Here is a 24298-nt window from a genome sequence, read left to right on the forward strand (position 1 = left end):
CAAAATAAAAATATTTAATTAAAATAAAATAAATAAATTTTTTTGTAAAAAAAAACTTGGCGTTGCTAGACTTCAAAATTTAAACATTAAAATTTAAACATTAGTACAAACATTTTTTAATTGAATAAAAAAAAACAATAAACATAATTTAAGGAAGAATGTGACGGGAGTAAAAAAGCAGAATTAAGAAGCTATTATTACTTGGGTTAGAATAGGAAGATCCTTTAATGAGAACACAAAGATATGTACCAGTTAGATTTTATATTTTAAAAGTAATTGCACAACAATTATTTTTCAAAGCAATATATATATTTTTTGCAATTGGCGCAATTTAAAGATTTTACCTCTTTTTTTGAAATACATGTCACTTGACCGACCGTGACTCATTTACGCGGCGCGACGAGTTGCGAGTACTCGAGATGTTGAGATCTCGATAACGAGTGAACGGATCAAGTTCTAAGTAAGCTTTATCGATAGCTTGGGGTCAATTTATATAATAAGTGTTTTTATTTTTTCATGCCAATAGCCAATTGCCACTTGGATATGCCGGGCAAGGTATCGAGACTCCTTTACCTTCTCAGTGCTGTCGCTGTAATCGTTTCGTTACAGTCGGGCGGACAACCGACGCCGAAACGGTACCGCAGTATTTATGGCGACAACGTGAGCGGACATTCGTTGACGAATATTTTTGAGCTGGGTGTCGGGGCCCTAAACTTCCTACAGCAGGGCCAACGTTACATGAACCAAGAGATACCAGACACGGTACCGCAATTCGGAGCCATGTACGATTTCGTGGTAATTGGCGCCGGCACGGCCGGCGCCACGATAGCAGCGAGATTAAGCGAGATTCGTCAGGTCGAGGTGTTGCTGATCGAAGCTGGATCTACCGAGAATTTGCTCATGGATATCCCGATTCTCGTTCACATGTTGCAGCTAAGCAACGATATAAATTGGAAGTACCGTACCCGATCGTCGAAAAGATACTGCCTCGGCATGGCCGACAACAGGTGCAACTGGCCTAGTGGGAAAGTGATGGGTGGCAGCAGCGTGCTGAACTACATGATCGCAACCAGAGGCGGCGCCGAGGATTACGACCGATGGGCTGAGATGGGGAACGAGGGCTGGGCTTACGAAAACGTTCTCGAATACTTTAGAAAGCTGGAGACAATCGAGATCCCAGAGCTGCAGTCGGACGCTATCTACCATGGAACCAAGGGACCGTTGCATATCTCTTATCCGTCATTCCACACGCTATTGGCAGAAGCCTTCCTAGAAGCTGGTAAGGAGCTCGGATACCCGCTGTTGGATTATAACGGGAGAAATATGATAGGATTCTCGTATGTACAGAGCACGATCATGAATGGCACCCGTATGAGCAGCAACAGAGCTTACCTACACCCCGCGAAAAATCGCCGAAATCTTCATGTGACACGCGAGAGCACGGTGAGAAAAGTGCTGATTGATCGTCGCGCAAATCGGGCGATCGGCGTTGAGTTTGTCAAACATGATCGACGTATCCGCGTGTTTGCCAACAAAGAGGTGATTTTGTGTGCGGGCTCCATCGGATCGCCTCAATTACTGATGCTATCTGGCATCGGACCGGCCAAGCATCTAAGCGAGCTCGGCATAAACGTCGTCCGGGACTCGCCGGTTGGCGAAAATCTAATGGATCACGTAGCTTTTGGCGGATTAACATGGACAGTGAACGATCCGATAGCTTTGAATCTATTCGACATTATTAATCCCACTTCTCCGTATATAAAGGACTTTCTGATAGAGCGCGCGGGACCACTCACGGTTCCAGGTGCGTGCGAAGCCCTCGCTTTCATCGACACCAAACATCCAAAGAGACGTGACGGTTTACCGGACATCGAACTGTTATTTATCGGTGGTGGATTTAAAGGAGATATTATTTTTCCGACTATAATGGGTTTCAATGATCGAATGCGTCAGATATGGCACAAATACGACAGTACGCACGGCTGGAGCATACTACCGATGCTGTTGAAGCCAAAGAGTCGTGGTCGGATAAGACTAGTGGCCAATGACATTAACGTTAAACCCGAAATCGTGCCGAATTATTTCGACCATCCGGAAGATGTCGAGACAATGATTGCCGGCATTAAAGCTGCGATAAGCGTCGGTCGGACGAAAGAGATGCAGAAGTTTGGTTCACGATTGTCGAACGATACTCTTCCCGGATGCGAAAACTACGAGTATGATTCTTATGCTTATTGGGAGTGCGCGGTAAGGACGGCGTCTATTACCATCTATCACTATTCTGGTACTTGTAAGATGGGACCGAGAGGCGACCCGACCGCTGTCGTCGATCCTAAATTAAAGGTATTTATTTCGTGCGAAAGATGTACTCTATAGAGTGCTCATTTCCAAATCTACAACGAATATTCCTGCGTGATGTAAGCACACACGTTCACGCACACGTAAACATCGATTTACTTACACATATAATTTACAAATTCATGTAAAACGCAGGTGATTGGCATTCAAGGACTACGAGTAGCAGATGGTTCCATCATGCCCGAGATTATATCGGCTCACACCAACGTACCTATTTATATGATTGCCGAGAAACTAGCCGATATGATAAAGGAAGAATGGGGATACTCGGACAAGTCACGAACGTGATGGTACTGTATTAACCCATACAGCACAAGTAGATACTGAGAATGTTCGAAGGTGGACTTGTTGGAAAGATTTAAAAATCTGAATCCTCACACGTAAGTTATCGTTTGCACAGAAAAATGTACTTACAAATTAAGCGTGATTTAAAATTCGAGACCACCGCAATCGTTATAAATATCTCGTGAATACATTTTCAATTGAATAATACATTAAGACAAACAATTTTTACAGTGCGAACATGCAATTATCTTGTAAGTTATGTCAGACAGTAATCTCGATATTTCGAATAGAAGATAATTAAAATAAACTTTATAAATTTTGTAACATAATTGCAGCGCATTTACAGTAAGCGGCAAGTTATAATTATACGAATGATACATATATATGGCAAGAGAAGGCATCATATGTTCGTGAATGTTTCAATACGTGTTGTGTATCATATATGTTACAAAATTATATAGTTGTCTTTCTATATACGGACCATTCTTCAGTATACATGATGTACACACACATATATACATAAGTATACATATATTATGTTACATACGTATGTGCACATGTCTGTACATAATATATATTTTTCAAGAAAAAAAACATATTATGGGATATTCTTTATTATGGAGAACTAATAGAGACGTAATATCGGTGAGCATAGCATTGAAACATCCTCCTCTATAGACAATATGACACTTATTCGCACGACAGCGCATATTATATATAATCCTTTCCGCCGTCACTATTGAAAACCTGACTACATGTCATCCTCTCGACGAAACATACCTATTACAAAACGAGAAGACGAAGCAAAATTCGTTGAGCTGTTGGTACGTATTGCACAAATACACAATTGGTATCACAAATTGACTCCAACGTATGCGAGCCAAACACTTCGTCGTCGCACGCAATCTGTTTTACGAGAACGAGAAACAGCACGCGAAACAGGAGTGATAAATGGAATGCATCTCGCGTTTAGAAAAGTAAACAAATAAGCTGCTCCTCCAGATACGTCACTGTTTTGACTCGTGTATGGAATTGGCTATTTGTCGCACAGATGACGCGCGCGCAATGGGCCACTTTCCACGCACGTGTGATATAATAGAAATATGTGAGTATGGTATTGACATCGATAATCGTAACATACAATGTAGAATTGAAGCACTGATGATCTGTGTGTGATGCACCAGCCAAAGCATTTGCTTTATGTAGTATAAAAGGACATTCGGGATATTTCAGTTGCACCAAGTGCATTACTGAAGGAGAATACATAAAAAATCGGATATGCTTTCCACAAACGGCGATGCGCGCGTCACTCGGAACAAATGAGGATTTTATGCAAAAAGTTGACGATAATTATCATAATCCAGATGTAACGTGTTGCTTATTGTTAAGAATGCTTCATTTTCGACCTTTCACAAATGTTTCTCTAGATCCCATGCACACTTACCGTTGATCTAAACGTTGATGATGATGATATGATTTAGGTATATTAGCATTTTGTTATTTATTTGAATTAGAATATACTTTATAATATATTTTTTGATATTTTTTTATATAGTTTCCGGTAAAAAAAAATTTTTATATGAAAACATAATTAAATATATACAATCATATATAAAATATGTTCATACATGTTTTCATTCTTTTGTTATTCACTTGTTATTTTTCTTGTACATACGAACAGAGATTGAATAAAAGAAAGAAAACATGTATGGACATATTTTATATATGATTATATATAATATGTTTAAATATGTTTTTATATAAAAAATTTTTAACTGGGAGTGTAAAGATAACTATATTCTTATTATATGCTTCAATTTTTTATATTTAAAATTTGCATTTTATTTATATGTTTTTATTAGCACAACTACGTTGTACAATATTTTTATTTATTTACAGTAACTGGAAATTTTTGCCGATTTGTTATTAAAAAAACTGATATCCTTGGAGATAAAAATGAATATAATCCAAAGACATCAACGGTTAATTTTAGAGAAACAGTCAGTCAGTTGGTACCTTGAATTTAGAAGAAACAGAAGTCGACATTTTCCAACATCTACCACTGACAAATAAAAATAAACTTGAAGCGTTAGAGAAAGCAAGTTAAACAATGACTCAACTTGTAGAAAACATATGGTAAGTTATACACTTGTTGTTCTACATGGAATATTTATGAAAATAAATGTAATTTAATAATATTATACAATTACTGGATAACATAGTAAATGTAAACGTTTACAACACTAAAAAATAATATAACATAGATATAGATATAAATATTAATGTGCAAGATAATTTTATTATTTATAAATATTCTAAAGTTGCATATCACCTTTTCAGGTGGTGGAGGCGGATTCGAGGTTCCGGTTCATTATCCGCGGGTTCATTATCCGCTGGACCACGACACATATACTCGCAAAGACAAATACAACAGAATATTAAAATGAACACTGCAATAACACCTATTATATAAAAAAAAGAAATATCTTGAATCATATTGAAGTGCGTCCTTTAACGTGCACTGCGAACCTTCGACTGTGATTCGATATGATATATTCGTTATGATTTCGAGCCGGCAGCCTCTTTTCCCCCTACAACCCCCTGTGGGTCGTGGGCCGTAGAAAATTGACCAATTACATTCGAATTTAAGGAGAATTAAGGAGAACAAGATTAAGAAGAATAATCGACTGGTTAATTTCTTGCGATTCGCGACTCGCATTGTAGACCCCGCATTACAATTTTCTCTTTTCACAAAAATTGACCCTTATTGATATTTTACGTACCAAAGTTTTAGAATATTATACGAAATTATGCAAACTATTGAAACTAATAAAATAAAGTTTTTTTAATTTCCCAAGAGCTTCTTATACCTGCGTCATTAATCACAACTTTCCATATCTCATTGCCGATATGTTTAAAATAATGAATATATAATTAAGTTTCCTATCAACGACAATCATTTCGCGTTTTACCTTTCTAGATGCACGACTTTACATCGCCCGCTTTTCTTTAGATCTTTATATGCATAATGCGTCATTTCGCTACATTCATAAATATCACATTTTCTTTTCAAAAACATTTTAACTTCACATGAAATATAATATAACGCATCGCACATTCGCACAGTTATTACGACGAATAATTTATTAATTTTATTTTTATTTTCCCCGTTACGCTTTGGATCATCTCAGGAATCAAAAGGTTAAGTATATTTAATAAAGGTAAGTATACCTATTTACGTTAATTAAGGTAAGTATACCTATTTACGTTAATTAAGGAGATGCTGGACTGACGGCCGAACTTCCTTGATGTCGATAATGTCAACATTTCTAATTTTGTTTTTCCTATATCTGTCTTCGTCTAACGAAATGACATCTGTCTTTGTTCGATTGCTGTGCCATCTCTACTTACTAGCCTTGCGTGTATATTTTTGTGGAAAATATACACGATTTCTTCGAAGCCCAAATTTTTTTATTTTTTTTTCAGGCTTTCAATCTCAATTTCAACGGTACGTTAAGGTGCGTCTTTTCACGTTGACGCTCGATCGGCTCAACGCTCATCTTCAGTGAGCAAAAATCTTCAAAAATAATATATTCGTAAAATATTTTACATCACACGTGCGTGGAAAGTGGCACATTACGCGCGTGACACGCACTTGTAATATAAAATAGGGTGTGTAACACGTGTGTTAAGTTGAAAATTGGACGTGCGGAGTGGACGCACGAGCCGGAGGCGAATTTCCATCTTACAGCACTTGTTACACAAATAGTCCAGGCAACGTAGGCGAAAAACATGCGTTATTTGGAAATTTGTTCTCGAAGAATGAATTCACTTGAAACCTTTTGGAAGTGTTTTTCTACCCTTAAATGGAAAAGTTTACTTATTTATTTCATGTGCTCTTACCTATTTTTGAAAAAAAACGAAAAAAACCGATTTTTTAAAGAAAAATGTGAAAAAGTGATTATAATTAAAAAAATGTTAAATGTATAATTATGAAATTCATAGGTAATGTGTTTTCAAGGTTGCTGAATACGAATCTGAAGTAAAATTTTCAATATTATAAGATGGCGACTCAAAAGGGCGGGTAAAAAGCACTTCCAACAATTACGGAGACTGTTCTGTGGCGAAGGCGCTTCGCAAACTGATTTCCTTTTGTTAAACCTCAAAAATATATGTGAACGATTCTTAAAACAAAAGAATGTTAGAAAAAGGATGGAGACAGCGTAGCATTTGTTTGCAGCGAGCACCCGCTTACTCGCACGCTGCGGTTCTCCGCGCACGAGCCAAGAAATCCTATACAGTTTATAGCACTCCCCGGGAAATTCTACCCGTTTTATATACAATTCTTTAAGATTTGGTCAATTATTTCCCGAAAAGTTGGAAAAATTTCGGATACCGGTTCCAAAAAAGATCGGTAACAAAAAATTATACAATTCATATCACTCCCCGGAAAATTCTATCCGTTTCATATATATAATTCTTTGAGATTCCGTCAATTATTTCCCAAAAAATTAAAAAAATTAGAAAAACCGGTTTCTTCAGAAGATCGGTAACGAAAAACTATACACCCTATAGCACTCCCCGAGAAATTCTACCCCACCCCTACTTCATATACAATACTTTCAAAATCGGTCTAATAGTTTCTAAGATTATCCCGAACAACAGTACAAATGACAGTAAATACGACTTTTTTTACTAAATTGCGTGTAGCCACTAAAATAAAAGTTCAAAAAAATATTTCCGATATACAGTCTTAAAGTTTAAGACCCAAGCTACAACATCCCATAAGTTATTTTCTCAAAAAAAATTTTTGTCTATTACTTTTTTGACTTTGAAAATAGAGAAATTTTCATATTTTCTAGTTCGACATTTATTTTTATGTACTTTTTTGAAAAATACACCTGCTTAATATTTTATTTTTTAAAATAAAACATGTATCATCTTAAAGTACATATTTTCAGCTTTAAAAAACCCTGTTATTAAATTTCAATATCTATTTCCTAAGCAATAATATCTGCAGTCAAACTTGTTGATCAATTTTGAAATAACGAAATTTCAAGAAAACTATCAACTTTGACGTCCCAACTTTAAAAAAATAAATTTTTGTAATTTTTTTCACTTATTGCATGTTATCAGCATATATTTTAAGAATATAATGCTTTAATTTAGAAGTAAAAATCTGCAAATTTAAATAAATGGCAATGATATTAGTAAAATAAATCAAAAATTTTATATCGCCTCTCTTCAAATTCGATTTAAATATACTCAAAATGCTTTCTCAATTTTTCTAAACCACTTGAAAATTAGTAAATTACGTCTACTTTTGAATGCTTTCTGTAAAATTTGATTCTATCGATCTAATCAAAAGTTACAACTCTTTTTAAAAAGTGCGCGCACGCCCGCGTACTCTGCAGGCGGCTTCACACGGGACGGCATCGACGCACTTTGAAGCGTTAATTAAAAAATTATTACTTTTACACATATTAATATTAAGAAAACTTTAGATAATATGTTTCTTTAGTAAAATTTTCTCCTCTTTCGATTGGCATGGTTTATTTTTTCATAAAATTAATGTTTTTTTAGTTATTATATTAAAAAAACCGATTTTTTCGGTCTTTTTTGTTAAATAAAACATTTAGCACAGGGTTTACGTTGGTAAACTTTTGGGACATGTTTTCTGAAACCCAAAAGAACACTTTCCAAAAAAGTTTACTCTTCGAGAAGAAATTTCCAAGTGTTTTCCTACATTGACTGGACTAAAATAACTATTATTACTTGAAGATATTACTTGAAAATAATTAATATTTTACGTATTTCGAAGCCTATTTTTGATTGTATACAAATACATACTGAGACGATCAACGACAATTCAGCGTCAACGCTGGATGTTGAATAAATTCAGCTTTTATTTCTTGACGCTATATTTTCATCGAAACCTACATGATGAACATTATTATAAGTGTCAGAACGTCGGCGGGCTTCAAAGGGCAGAAAATGATCTAGTTTCATCGCCGGCGACAAAACGTCAGGTTTCTCTCTGACGTTACAGTCAAATTGTCGTGGCGTACCGTGTTCTAATTTTCATTCTCCAAAGTTTAGTTTTGAATTATGAAAAGAAATAAGTTAACTATTATAGAATATGCTCGGTCCAGATATTCCTACGTCCATATTCGGTCTTAGATAAAGTTATTGCAACATCAGTTGAATGCCTCGCGGTTAAAAACGGGAACGAATAATTGCGATGCGAATTTGACTTACGCAGTCCTTGCAAATCGATGCTTTTCTTTTTCCGCCCCCGGAAAAACAAGTCGTCTTGAATTGTTTTCTTTTTCTGATGCTATTATTGAAAGAGATGACGCTATATATATAGGCCGGTATTAATATAGTTATTTAAGACCGTCTTAAGTTCAATCTGAACCAATCACAGAGCCGTATTAGCGTCTTAAGACATTACTTAAGACGATCTTGAAGACTATGAATACCGGCCATAAAGTTTACTCAATCAGCGCCGTCCTTTAAACGGGATTTTCAATTTTTTTTTATGAAGAGATGAGCCATATTAAAATTGTTTTAATGATTGGGGGGGATTGAATATTAATGACTTGTTCGGACGTGTTTTGTCCCGAAAAAATTTTTTGAGGGTTGCAGATGCAGTCAACCGTGTTTGTTAGTAAAGTTTTCGAACGTAGCCAATAAGAAGAAGTCTGCTAACGTCACGTCGCTGCGCACGCGCGGCATGTGTCCCTCCAATGGCTCCAATTCATACAGGCTACACAGTCTACACACGTGACACGTGCACATATTGCACATGCACATGGCAAACGTTTCGTATGGAAGTTTTCGCACGTGCCACTAAAGCCAATAAATAAGAAGAATATATTTTTTGCGTATACACAATTCTATCAATTATATTAAATCGAAATTAATTTCTTTTGAATTAATTTTTTGTGACAAAAGGAAAATAATTTGGTAAGTTCCTAATTTCTCCTCGTATTGAGTACAATTTCTTTTAGAGGATGTTTGAGGTTATCTCAATTTCTGTGGTTTGTTTATAGATTAACAATGGCGACATCATTAGCGGCACAACTGAAAAAATTGAGAACTCCGCAGACAAACTTACTGCTGCAGGATAAAAAGCGTCCTAGCTTGCTATTTGACCCAAAGGAGGCTGCGAATTTGGACAGGGACACCGTGCTGAGTATAGGTTAGTTTCTGTCTGTTTTATGTTTTAATAAGTTAAATTTTATACTTTTTTAGTAAATATTATAGTTAATAGTATTCATTTCTTGTTTACTAATCTATCTTTTTATTAGTTCTGTTCTATGTGGCTTTGATTATTTTAATAAACATAAGTTATGCTTCTTGATTACAAGGAGAGAAATACTTGTAAAGAAATGTTTCTTTATTGTTTCTGATCATACTTATCTGTTCTCAGGTCTGAGTGGTCTGGAAGAATTACAGAAGCTTTCAACTGTATTTAGTGAATTTCAAACCACGTTATTCGCTCAAAGCTCCGTAAACTTTGAAAGAGCTGTCCAGGATGCTACAGTAAATAAGAAACTGGATGCGGAGATTGGGAAATTTTTGTTATTTGCGACTCCGTACTTTTTACTGAATGCCTGCCACAAAGCTCTGGAATGGCTCGTATTCAGATATTACATTCATCAATACAATCGAGAGCAGTTTATTCTTATGATCTTGCCATATCATGAGACTCGCATGTTTGTTAGGTATGTATTATTGAAACTTTATATTTTTTTATTTAAATTTGCTGATTTAAACATCAATATTATGCATGTGGTGAAATATATATTGTTGATAAGTTATTTATAAATTTAAAAGTATGACTAAATCTTTATTATTACACGTCTCATATAGTCTCATATAGTCCTTTATTTACAATCTTCAACTCTCCGATTTCTTATAAAATTAAGGCATATATGGAATGAAGATTGAGATAGAACTGGGAACCTATTGACTATTAGTCGGTTGCTTTCGCACATAATTCTATTAATTCTTAATGCCTTGTTAAAAAAGGCGCAAAATTACATTAAAATTGAAGAACTATATTAGAAATTTTATTAGATGTTAGATTAAAAACTGAAAATATTTTAATCTTATTTTAAAAAAAATTATTTTTTTACTTATAATACTTTCTTATACATATAATTGTCATCACATATCTGTCTTTAATGCAATTAATTTAAAATTTACAATTTTGCCTTTTAAGAGCCCTGCAACTGGTAGACTTGTCAGACGAGAGCGATAAGTGGCACTGGTTGACATCTGTGCAAAAACGCGGTTTGATACTGCCTTCTGGAATTCTTATTAAACATTTGATCTCGGATAAAGGACTTCTGAAGACGCTATGTACTCATGTGATATTTGCCACAAAGACTTATTCTGATCAGGCATCTTGCCTGACCACCTTGTATGCCTTTTACACTACTGCAGTGTTGGGTGTGATTGAACTAGGATCCATCACCGAGGTTCACGTGAACTATCTATTACCGACTCTTCTTCATGGTTTGAAAAGTCCCATTCTTGATTTTGTTGCCAGCAGCTATATGATTATTGCGAAACTGATAACAAAGGTAAGTTTCCTCTGTCTTGACATTTACTTGTTTTTCAAATATTTCTATCTTGAATGAATATCGATTTCGCAATAATTATAAAAGTGTAACTTTTCTATTATACCATTTTTTATATACCCTATTATAAATCAATTTGTAAAAATATTAAAATTATATAAATTCAGCATTTTCTGATAATACGATAAATTTATAGGTGAAATTGAACGACGACACTATGGAGAAGTTATTGCTGATGACGTTCAAGAAGACGCACTTGAAGCAGGAAGCCGTCACCTTTCTGCTCTATCTTTATCAATCTCCGATTAATCGATTGACCGTTGTACCGTCAAATTTGGTCCTCCAATTATCTGAACTACCTTGGTTTATTGAGACAGTTGCCAAGGTTAATTCATCTGATATTAACGTGTCACGATTTATTGTGCCTTTTCTTCAAGCGGCTTGCCAGCTCATCGTCGAGAGACCTGAAAACACCAGCAGTGTGCAGAACATGATTGGCAACATGTTGGGACACATTAGGCTCGATAACGATGTGGTGGATGCCATTTTATCTGGCATACTAACATGTGAATTCTTCAAGGATGAAACTTCTAAGAGCGCAAAAGACTTTCTAGCGAGATTTTATCAGAATTTTGAGCGCAGCTATCCGGAGAATTTCGATCGGTATCTGAAGAAATTGATGAAGCAGGGCGAGAGTGATGAAAAGTCTAAACAGGCGTTACATTTTCTTACTTCGTGGCCTTTCGGTACCAAGAGCACGCAGGAATCCGTCGAGATCCTGGACAAACTAATGCACATGAGCGCCGCGCAACGAGTGGTCGCTCTCGAAATTCTCGCCAAGAATGACGTAAACGTGCCTGAGAGCTTTCGCGGTATAATGACAAGTAGTCTTCAAGCTAGATTCTATGACAACGACGTGAACGTTGTGAAGACCCTGTTGTCTTTCCCCATCAAGAGATTGACTAGCTTATTACCCACAGATACTCTAGTGGATGAATTATTAGTCCTATTATCAATGTGTCACACGGCATCAAGGAAAGTGTTAGCTAAGCCAGCTCTGAAGATACTCTTGGAGCTTTGCGAAGAAAGTGACGATACCAGCGTCTTCATCACGGCTTTGCCATACTTATTCCCGGCCACGGACGACGATGTAGAAGTTGCTATGGAAGTTCTTCGCTCAAACTTCGCTAAAAATAACATGTATATGCAGCGCGTGATAGAGGATATCAGCAAATCCAAATTGAATGCCGAAGCAGTGTCTTCTGCCGCTTTTCACAACATCTTAAACTATGAGCTGCTACCACCCACGGAGAGTATACTGAATTCTATGCGGCAACAAATCTCGCACAGTGACGCGGCGTCTCTGTTCTTCAACATGATCCTACTAGGCTCGGTCTGTAGGGTACCCGTGGGCTCGATGCCGGTGAAAACTGCACGGGATGTCATCGAGATGGCCACGGAGATGATCAAGACGTATCCACGCGTCAAGCTACTGCGCGACTGCAACAACATCACTGGCCACAATATTCAAATGGCTCTGAAGCTCACATCTGAAGGAATCTTGCCGCTTCAAGTGGGTACTTACGTCCTTGAAATGGTACATAGGCGGCTGAACATTAAGTTTGAGTCAAAACTCGACTTCGACAATAACGCGGAGCGAAGCAATCTGATCTTGCGACTCCTCGAGATGTTTATTGAGGGCATGGACAACCGACACTGGCGGAAGCACTACTCTAGATGTTTACAAATCTTCTTCCAGCTGCATTTTGCCACAGTGAAGGATCTCGTCTGCTTTCTCGCGCAGTTCTACATAAAACCCGTCAAGACGCAAACGTCCTATCACTGTTTACAGATTTCTTTACTGCTGCTAAATCAGTGTAAATCTGTCCAATGGGCATTCCAAGATCAGGACTTTGTAACCAACTTGCTGCTTTCGTTGACGAGACGGAACAACGAGTGCAGAAGAGTGGCGGTGGACATTCTAAAGAAATTAACGCAGACCTTTAGTCTCACCGCAGAACCGTTCTTTGTGTTACTACAAAAACTGGCGACAGAGAATGGGGAAATCTGCAATGATCCTGATCATCTTGCATTGAGCTTCTATTTTTTGCTCTCTCCAGATCCACATGTGTCTCATCAAATCAAGGAACACAAAAAGTTGCAACAAGCTCAGAAATTAATATTTAACGTAGTGACGCAGCAGAATGAAGCGCCAAAGATTCCTCTGGATCGAAGATCACAGCTCCTCGATATTTTGGTGAACGTCAACAGCACCGAAATCCTACGGCAACTGGCTCCAATGGGTCTTCAGCTTTTACCAAAGTTGACGGAAAATCCAAAAAACCGGTCAGCTGGTAACGCTTTACGAAATATACTGGAACGTTTTACCATAAACACAGTTGACGCCCTGAAGGATGAACAAGTGTGGTCGCTCTTCAAGACGTGCATCCTGGTACACGAACCCTGCGCGGTATTGGATTCCGGCGATCAAACGTCGCCAAGCATTATCGTACTGAAAAGGATCAGTGCAATCTTCGATATGCTATCTCACGATCTCCAGGTGAGCATCCTGTCTAAAGTGCTGGACGTGATGATTGATTGCGAGATGGTCGACGTGGTCTCCGTCGCGGGCAAGACAATCCGTGGTATGTGCATGGATGCAACAATCCTGATCTCAGAACTGGAGGCCATGAAGCTGAGCGGCCAAGTTCAGGAGGAGTCGGCAGACTCGGAGATGACAGCGAGCGCGAGAAAACGGAAAAAGAGGCAGAGTCAAATCCAACTGGCGCATCCGGCGATGGTTCACAGCCGAGCGTGGAAACGCGGCGTCGTCCTATTGGAGTTCGCGGAGCGCGCCGATACCATCAAACGGGAGGAACTACTTTATAGTATACTATTCGACTTGTTGAACGTTTGTCTGAGTCTAGAGGAACAGGGTCCAGTTGAGTACACGAATCAGTTGCTTCTTTCGACGATCTTTCGGATGATGAAGAAGAAATTGCCAGTGCGCGATGCTGGTTTGCAAATTACGCTTATCGTCAAGTGCATCAGGACGTCGCGCAATCCGCAGACGCATTACCATGCGTTGCAGGTGCTGGTCGAATTCCTGAAGAATCTGGACGTGCAACGCGCTCTCTTTAATCTCATGCCGATTTTCACGTTTATGGGCAGCACGATGGTACGCCAAGACGACGCTTACTCCATTCAGATTATCTCCAAGACTCTGGAGACAGTGGTACCGATTATAAACGCGGCCGACGACGCGACACAAGCCTGCGAGCTGCTGAGGACCTTTATTGTCTCGTTGCCTCATATTCCCGAGCACAGACGGATGCCGCTCTTCGTCAAGTTGCTGCAGCTTCTTGACAATCACCTGCACTTGTATTATCTGCTGACTTTTGAGAGCCACGTGATGAAGATCGCGAGCCAGAAGACCGATCATTCTACGCAGTGGTTGGATTTCGCTTTACAGGTGTCTCAAGAATTCCCACCACATCGGTTGCTCGAGGTCAGTTCTTGAGGATCATTTTAACCTGAGATTTAGCAAAATGACAATTTTCGATAAAATTTTGGTAACAGAATATTTTAATGATGTAATTTTTTTCTAAAAAATAATTATATTATTTTGATTATCTAGAGATATAATGAAAATAATTTACCGATTTTTGCTTTAGATTTGCACGAAGGTGATTAAGTTCATCAAGATCTTGCCGATCGATATCGAAGAAGAGCAGGGCAGAAAGGAGGCGATGAAATTCCAGTACAAGTACATTTACAATGTGACCAAGTCCACGCCGAAAAGCTTTCGGCACTACAAGATAACGGCTGTGCAATTTCTCAGCAACCTTCTGTTGTCGGAGGATTTTATCAATCGCGTGGCCGTGCTGAGCCAGGACGAGATAGACAATATGAATCAGTATTGCGATCATTTGGCGATTGAGCTGATTCTGCTAATTCAGACCACCTCGAAGACCGCCGATCAGCATCAGAATAAATCCAGTGCCAAGTACTGGAAGGTGTTACTACATCATTTGTACGACGTGCTGGATCTGGTGAACAATCTGTTGCCGAATGCCCTATTCCTGCAGAGCATCAAGAATCTACTAAAGCATGAATTACTACCGGTGAAGAAGAAAGCTCTAGAACTGTTGAACACAAGACTGCTTCAGAAGAAATTTGGTGAGGATGTTCACACAGATCTTTTGAGTTTGATTGAACCTTTGGCAGATTTCTTAGAAGGGAAGATTGAAAACCAGGAACAAGAGGTCGTACAACAGACAGTGTTAATATCTTTGAAACTGCTGGCGAAGTTGCTGGCCACTAGTCACCCTGCTGTCTTTAAACCGGTATGCATTAATATTAATATTTCTAACAAAATTTTGGCAACTTATTTAATAACCTTCTTTAGAAAAATCAATTTATTTTAATATCATTGTTAATTATAATATACTTACTAATATATAAATACTATTATTTAATATTATATTAATGATTATTCACAGATTTTGGATACAACGACGGAATTGTTGCAATCGAAAAATGGTCCAGTATTAGCCAGTGCGGCGTTGTGCGTAGCAGAATTATGCAGTTCAATGCGAACGCATGCTTTGTACTCTCTAAATAAATTCGTGCCGGCAATTTTGAACTTGCTAAAAACTCATTGCCATCAGAATGTGCCGGATGTAATAGTTATTAGCATCGTAAGTGCTTTGCAGAAGATAGTGGAATCTCTGGGAAATTTCCTATCGCTCTACTTAGATCAACTCCTGTCTGAATTGACGATGCTGAACTCGCAGTATACCAACACGGAGCATCCTAAGGTACTCGTGATATTACCTCAGCCAAGAATTATGATACGGGATCTCATTTCAAATTCTATTGCAGAAATTTTCGTTGGTTCCTTTTGAAGCTTAATCGCTCTTCGTTTATGTTTTTGCAGGCCAGTATAGTTCTTTCACGTCTAAAGGCAACGACGCAGAAATTATCCAGTTGTATACCCCTACGAGTGTTGCTGCCAGCTGTTAACGAAACTTACGACATGCTATTAAACAACAAATCTTACAAATGTATACCGTCGTTGATGAGCGTGCTGGCCGAGTCTTTTGACAGCGTGCAATCAACGGAACTGAAAGTAGAGGTTGACAACCTCACCAACTTCTTCCTCGAGGTCCTTCGATGCCGCGAAAGAATTGAGGATAATATGAAAACGGATGATGACGCGCAAGTTACCTCAAAAGACATCGTCGCGGTCGAGGAAAGCGCCAGTAAGGCATTGGTGTCATTGCTTTTGAAATTGAGCGAAGTAACATTTAGACCGTTGTATGATAAGCTTTATGGATGGGCAGCGAATGAAACGCAATACAAGCAGCGAAATATAACGTTCTACAGGTATGAACAAATACAATTAATTTCCATTATATTATCTATTAACTTATAGTTGTAGGTCTGTTTCAAAGCAGTTATGGTTCCTGCCAATCGTGCGATAATTAAATGTTTAATTATTAATCAGTAATTATATCAATGTCATGTCATGTATATCCAAGCAACAATAATAATAATAAGATTAAGTGTTTCTTGGTTTTAACTAATTGACATGAATATCAACTGAATTTTAATTTCGTAGGTCAGTTACAACTAATTTTAGAATCCTTAAAAATATTCTTTAACACAATATAAATCTGAAAAATTATTTTAACCTGTTAAAAGATAGCAAATTAATGAAAAATGATAAATCTTGTGTTCATCAGTTCTTGCAATGGCGCAATTTTTAATTAATTTTTTTTTTTTTTTTTAGAATATCGGCGAATATAGCAGAGTGCTTGAAGTCCCTATTCGTTTTGTTCGCTGGACTCTTTTTGAAGCATGCGGCGTCGCTGTTAAGCAGCAACAATATATTCGTAACTGACACTCCGCAAGAATTGACTCTACCCGACGAATCAAGCAGAATCGAGTTGACAGAGGCGATTCTGCTGACGCTTCACCGGGTATTCGGTTACGATGTACATAACTTCGTCAGTCAGGACCGGTTCGAGATTCTCATGCAACCGATAGTAGATCAAGTGGAAAATACAATGGGCACGAGGGAAGAATACGAGAGTCGAGCTAACCAGCTCATCGTACCTTGCATAGCTTCCTTCGCCAGCGCCATTTCCGATGATTCATTGCACAAACAACTGGTCTACCAGACGTTGCTGAAGACGAGACACGTAAAGCCTTACGTCAGGAGCACCGCTTTGAACGCATTGGTGAGACAAAAATATAATAATTAATCTAGTTTAATTTAGATAATGTAAAAAGTTACTGTGCAGTGGAGTTTCTATTTTTATTGCTTTAATATATGACAAAATATATATGTATATAATGAACTATTGTTATATACGTGCAACACAAGTAAATATAATGAAGAATTAATGTTCCACTAAAAACTGTTTATGCAGCTTATACTTGATCATAATTTACGGAGGAATTAAACGGTGCACTATTATTTTTTGTATTTTGAGAATTTAAAATTTTTTTTTGCTTATTTTTTGACAATTTGTTATCGTGATTTAGGTGGAAATCGCAAGGAAACTTGGCGAAGATTTTATGCCATTATTGCCGGAAACCGTGCCATTCCTAGCGGAGATGTTGGAAGATGAAGACGAAGCTACGGAGAAATGTGCGCAGAATGCTGTTCGCACTCTAGAAGAAATTTTAGGAGAACCTTTGCAGAAATATTTTTAAACTTTTTCAAATATGCATTAGTCTGTAAATATATAAATATACTCACTATTTGACGCACGACAATTCAAAAAATGAAATAATTTTCTCATACTGTGATTCCATGAAAAAAAAAGAGAAAAAAAACAAATTGTACGTGATTGAGTTGCATTTAATTACGAAAAAAGTTTTTAAAAAATGTTCAATATATAATCGTCATAAAAAGTTCTATAAAAAAATCAATGGTCTAGACATCATCATTCTGCTTAACTTTGCACAGTTTTCCCAATTTCTAACGCTTTCCGTGCCATGGCGACCGCGCCGTCCTTGGTTTTGTGACCCCCTCTGCACCGATCGGATAACACAAATAGAGCGCCTTCAATTCCACAGGCTTCCTCAAGAGCATCATTCTCCAAACCGCCCCACGCTTTTGGGAGTGACATTCTGGGCAACCAAGTTCTCATCCCTAACGGCACACACTCAATCCACAATAACAGTCTCTAGACTCTGTAGATTTACAAATGATGTACTTTATTGGTCGCGGCACGTATCATTTTCCAAATAAAATATGTACTCCTTACACAGTACACATTGCGATCGCGACAATATCATTATTTATTATCTCTCGAGAGCGTCCTCTGTTCTTATATGTCTGGAAGTACATTCCTCAATATCGTGTGACTGAAATCGTAGTAGATCACTCCCGCACTGTTTAGTATTATCGAATCTCGCCTTGGTTTTTTTATTATGCTAGTACTCGGCGATTCTAGGAATTCGCTAATCAAAAAGAATAAATAACGGTGTAGCAAAAACAGAGATTTTTCTTTATGATGGCGCATATAATTAAATAGTACATAAATTGGATATATTATAAAACTGTCATATGGGAAAATTAAATCAAATAACTGTCAATTCGATTTATTTATCCCTTATAGAAATTTAATACTGTAAGTGATTATTTGGCTAGTAATTAATTACTTATTTTGAGTATTAAAATCATTAAAAACTTTTAATACTCGAAATAAGTAATTAATCACTAGCCAAATAATCACTTATACAGTATTAAATTTCTGTAAGAGTTCGATGTTCACTGTCAATACTGAAAATCTATAGTTTACGTCACGTATACTATACGTGAATATCGAAACGCAGCCTTCGTGAGTATCTATCATCGCATATTTTGAGAGTTTGTGTATCAAGGAGTTAATATAGTGTAATAGTACATAAAGCTTTGACAACACTGCTACGAAAACGTTGATTTATTTTTAACTTATCTACAATCTTGGACGAAGTATAGAATATATTATTTCCTTACATTATAATACAGAATTACGTAAATATGCATATGTAAGACGTAATAGGCTCGCGAGTTACATGGCGCCGAACCAATACAGTCCGTTTATACTTAAAATGTTTTCATGAGACACTGGGCCTTATTTTGGCAGCGTACTTTGCTCTAAGCGCAACTACTTTTGAACATTATTTTTCGAAATAAGTCGCAAATGCGGTACATTTAAGGAAGGTTTTCTGTCAACGTGAAATGACAATCAATCAGATACGCTTAGCACTTAGCAGTAAACGTGCGAGAAATAAAATGCATGACTTCGACTGTAATATTCTCCGCGCGTTTTCAGTGTCAAGCGTAGCGTCGTCCGGCTTCAAATTTTGTATCTCCGATTTAATGCGAATGTAACGAGGGAAAGATCACGGAATTCAAACAGTCACGTTTCTGCGCCATGTGCACGGCAGGATGCACGCACACGACTTCGAATATTGCGAGAAGACACGTGTCTCTCTCTTAGCTTCTTCGAGCGCGACTCCTTCAGCTAATTGCACGGGATTATCGCGAGAACTTCGGTGTCCTTCATCAGAGATCGATCCTGCGGCGTCTTCGCGATGACCCCCGAATTCCACGTGGACATCAGTGACTTTTCGTCGACACCGGTGGCCATGTGCGCGATTAGTCCGGGCCTCTGACATCACACGTTGGGCACGTCAGGTGGGCCTCGAAGGGCCATTTCTTCGCCCTGCGTCTCGGCAGAGAGCTTTCTAAAACAGAAAAAGACTCGTTTATGTGTTGCCTTTCACGCCGCTGTAATTCGTTCGATTAAATTTCCGTTTCCAATTATCTCGTAATATTCCGACAGAAATTGAAGCGATAATATTGGAAATAATAAGGAAGATATTGGGATTTTTTCCATTACGTAATAATTTTACGTGTTACGTTTTATGAATGCTTCAAATCCTTGTGTAAAGCTTTTTAAGCAGTTTTTGCAGTTAATAATAAAAAAATTTAATTAATTTTATAAAGGGGCTAGCGAACAAAGCTCGTTCTTAGTGCTTATCATTATATATTACAAGCGAATATAACATTCCAATTTAAAACTGCGAGCCGATAAATGTCGGACTGTCGACCAGTCGAATTGGTACGACGCCCTACACGGAATGAGGGAGGTTCCAGGTTCGAATCCTGGCTGAGATAATATTTTTCGCAATAATTTCTTTACAGTTTTTAGATAATTAAATCGCGTCGATTTAATTCCGAGGAGGGAAGGGTTTTTAATGTTTCAACGATAGCAGAATGTTCCAATGTGTTTCAGTCCGACGTTTATCGGCTCGCAGTTTTAAATTGGAATGTATATGTATTTCGTCGCTTTTGTAATATATAATTATAAGCACTAAGAACGAGCTTTGTTCGCTAGCCCCTTTATGAAATTATTTATATTATGCGAACATGACAAACTAATTGTTTAATAAAAATTTAATACTTTATTTTCTTTACGTGAATTTATTTCTCTTATTTTATTTTATATAATTTCTTTTTACTTTATATATACACATGTATATAAGTTAGGTATGTATTATAAAGAAATAAAATGAAAAAAACCACGTAAAGATAAATAAAACTAAATTTTTATCACATATATGTATGTATATATATCGATGTATATGCCGCATATGTGTTTTAAGAAATTTTAATTTTGTTTTGTGTAATTTTTATTCTAACAAATTGAATTATTATCAATATTTATTTTTATTTATTGTTTAGAGAATTGGATAATATCCTCAATTTTAACTTAATGTCGCATTTTTCTATTCTTGTTTTCACATTCTTCTGCGCGGTATCCATTACTTTAAGTGTAAGTCATTGAATTAATTCAGCGACTATTAAGAATTATATGAATACGGTCCATTATTTATTAGATACATGAATATTAATTGCTACACTTTTCACAGCGCATATATAAACGTAAAAGTGCACAAGCGTAACATTGATAAAAGTCCATTATTGTCTCGATTATATCAGCATTTGAGAAGATTTTATCTCGGATTTCGTATATTATATTTAATAGGCAGAAAGAAAAAATTCAAAATCATAATTCATTCCGATTGTAACGTTACTCCTCCCTCGTGCCGACTATATTAGCGTTTTTCATTGGCAGAACTGGTGCGCACTCAGTGCACATTATAAAGCCGTCGTACACAGACCAACGTATATAAAGTGTTTAATATAAACGGGTTAAATCATGAAATCCTCAATATTCTTCATTGTACTATTTGGTAAAATATGTACTGGATATTTTATCAGTCGAAATATTTGCATTTTACTTTAAATATTAGAGATTAAATCGCAGTGTACAACGGCTTTAATGTGCACTGAGTGCGCGCACCAGTTCTGCCAATGAAAAACGCTATATTTTACTTTGCATGCATTACATTATTTCTCATGCTGCCGACAAAGCGCATAATATATCAATATGTACTCGAGGATCTGCACGTAATTTCGGATCGATCGGATTGCAACGAATTAGCAAATTCAGGCAACGTTCTTTGAACTCCCAAAACGTGTCACATTAACAAGAATTAATACGATACCCGTGAGAGAACGCGCGATATCATATCAGCTCGCTCGTTGAAATCAATTCGAAATATACGTTTATATTATACGATGCAGAGACATGTTCGGTTTATGTACGTTTTGATTTTGCGGCGCGCCGAGTGTTTACATAGTACGGCGCGTGTTTATTTTTTGCGGCGTACAATGTGCCGTTGTCAACGAGCATTCATTCACATAGCGAGGCTCGAGCAAGTCAGCAGAGGCGTTGCCTAATTTATTCAGAAAATTTAGGACAGACTTCTATTTATAATTTTACATTTTGATATACGTTACTGTATATTTTAATCAATTTATTAGGTATATGTAATAAAAACGAGGGCAATAATATTTCGAATTATATGTGTAAAGATCACTGTAGACGATTTATAATTTATGTCAAAATTTGGGACAGAATTCTATTTATAATTTTACATTTTAACATACACATTATGTATGTATATTTTAATATGTAGGTATATATTTTACACATATATATATATATATATATATATATATATATATATATATGTATTGTACTGATTTCTCAAATGTTTTTCGTGTTACACGTTACGTACAATTATAATTAGAATTGCATTTAAAATCCCGACACGAATTATATAGATCGTCTAAAATAAAGGAATCTTTAGCCCATCTATTTGTCCAAATTAATCTGAAACGAAAACAATTTGAAAGAAGCGAAATATTCGGTAGACTTTGTAAACGCGTCGAATGTTTCCGTTAGGCGACACACGTTGTCTGGCACGGCTGGCACGTGGCGAGTGTTTACTTTTCGCAGCGTACGGCGAGCCGTTGGCGTTGTCCAGCGCACGTTCTGACCTTATCAATCGCGTCGCGAGGTTCAAGCAGGTATTATATAGGAAGCGGCGCGAGTCGCTCCGCATCCATCCGCATATCATCGCGTCATTACATTTCAAGGCGATTAGCTCTCGCGATTATTCCGCACAGACCGACGACTCGCAAGCGTGCGGGGATCGAAGTAATTGAAATATCTATCAATCTATCTCGTCATTACAAAACGGGCAGCGAAATAATAGAGAGAGGGAACGGGAGTAAATTATCCGATTGCAATTTATTCTACAATTATTTCCTTAATTTATTTTTGAACGCATGTCGCAGCGCGCTTGGAATTTTTCAGCGGATTTGGACGCGTTCGTCTGCCAATTTGCTCATCTGCTCGTTTTGCGTTAAAAGCGCGGAATAGTATTGCCAATCAAACAGCGAACAGCCGCGATACGTATATACGTCGATATCGTTTATTAATGATAAGAGCGCGTTTTATGGGACATGTTCGCGCGTTTCAAATGCATTTACGCGCGCGATATCGAATTTGGGTTGTATATTTTCAGTCGATCTCATGTATTATCGATCAATTCTTAACCTCCTTAAGGTAAATCACGAATCAGTCGCGTCGCGTCGCGCGACATCGGATCGAAGTGAAGTTGCACCGGATTTGAATTTTTCGGTCGTTAACGGGACGCCTCGGGTGAGAAGCGGATCGCGCTCCGGAGCCGAGCGGGCGTCACGACGCATAATTAGTAACTGTAGAGCCGTAATTAGCCGCGTGACTTGATACTCGTCATTCGCGTGTCGCGTATGCGGCGTCGGTGATCAGTCGGGAATCGGGAGGATGCGTATTTCGCGAGATTTATTCGGTCAAGGTCCGTCACCCGGCGCCGGTCGATTACGAGAATGTAGCCATATTGGCAGTATTCCGTGGATGTGTATCCTCGCGATCTTGCTCCGTATACTTATATATCCGAGGTATCATTTTCTTTCCAAATACGGAAAGTGCATGTATAAAGGCTGTAGCATTATTCGGAACGTTGTTGAAATATTGCGAAAAAGAAAACCAAATAACGAAATATCATCGTTAAATAATGCGGTGGCGATCAGTGCGCGCGTGATCAAAATAATCATCTTATATTTTTGCGAGTTTCTAGTGTATGCGTGTACGTACCTAATATGTGTGTGTGTGTGTGTGTGTATCATAAAGGTTCGCAATGGTTCGCAGTAGCAACGGGCGAAAAAGAGAAGAGGAGGTGGCCCGGGGAGGCATCGGGCAACAGCGGAGCAACCGTGGAGTAAGCATTTTATATGACCCGTTTAATTTATTATTTTATACTTGCTTATTTGTTTATTTCGGTGATAAAGATATTGTATTACATATAACATAATGCATATAAAATATTTTAGATTATTTTCAAATATTACAAATGTATTTAAGAGATTTATAAGTAAAACTCGATGAATATCTGTATTTTCAACATTTTTAGATTTATGATTGTATAGATTGTTACGCAGGGAATCAAAAATGAAAAAAATTCGAGGCGCGCGATAATTATTTTTTAAATATTAATTATTCTGATGCACTGTTATAATTTAAATGCATTCTCTTTTACAGATTACTACTCCGCTGCTGCTCATCGTACCCGTGAGTTTGAAATTATTTTTTACTTGCCGAAGTATA

The 24298-nt window shown here is 37.4% G+C and overlaps 3 protein-coding genes across 3 annotated transcripts in view; 2 read left to right on the plus strand and 1 right to left on the minus strand.

Annotated features, from left to right (window-relative positions):
- Positions 1-471: 471 nt before the first annotated feature.
- On the plus strand, positions 472-3058 carry LOC139821800 (glucose dehydrogenase [FAD, quinone]-like). The gene is made up of 2 exons (XM_071793134.1): positions 472-2343; positions 2494-3058. The coding sequence occupies exons 1-2, from the start codon at positions 517-519 to the stop codon at positions 2644-2646; spliced, it is 1980 nt and encodes a 659-aa protein (XP_071649235.1). The 5' UTR covers positions 472-516; the 3' UTR covers positions 2647-3058.
- A 6385-nt stretch (positions 3059-9443) lies between these two features.
- Positions 9444-18176, plus strand: L(2)k09022 (HEAT repeat containing 1 homolog l(2)k09022). The gene is made up of 10 exons (XM_071792202.1): positions 9444-9612; positions 9699-9847; positions 10079-10373; positions 10874-11237; positions 11431-14742; positions 14909-15580; positions 15737-16054; positions 16174-16622; positions 17029-17479; positions 17787-18176. The coding sequence occupies exons 2-10, from the start codon at positions 9706-9708 to the stop codon at positions 17955-17957; spliced, it is 6174 nt and encodes a 2057-aa protein (XP_071648303.1). The 5' UTR covers positions 9444-9612; positions 9699-9705; the 3' UTR covers positions 17958-18176.
- Positions 18177-19177: 1001 nt separating this feature from the next.
- Positions 19178-24298, minus strand: part of LOC139821282 (uncharacterized) — a 39471-nt gene continuing 34350 nt past the window's right edge. Inside the window, exon 10 of the mRNA XM_071792203.1 lies at positions 19178-19982. Within this exon, the coding sequence (XP_071648304.1) occupies positions 19913-19982 (70 nt within the window). The 3' untranslated portion in view covers positions 19178-19912. The remainder of the gene's footprint in view (positions 19983-24298) is intronic.

The sequence above is a fragment of the Temnothorax longispinosus genome, chromosome 11 (genome assembly GCF_030848805.1).
Source record: "Temnothorax longispinosus isolate EJ_2023e chromosome 11, Tlon_JGU_v1, whole genome shotgun sequence".
In the NCBI taxonomy this organism is placed as follows: Eukaryota; Metazoa; Arthropoda; class Insecta; order Hymenoptera; family Formicidae; genus Temnothorax; species Temnothorax longispinosus.

Excerpts from the sequence above, each read along its gene's own strand:
- LOC139821800 (XM_071793134.1), top strand. The coding sequence starts at position 517 with ATGCCAATAGCCAATTGCCACTTGGATATGCCGGGCAAGGTATCGAGA. Across the intron at positions 2,344-2,493 it reads TCGTCGATCCTAAATTAAAG|GTGATTGGCATTCAAGGACT; the intron begins GTATTTATTTCG and ends TGTAAAACGCAG.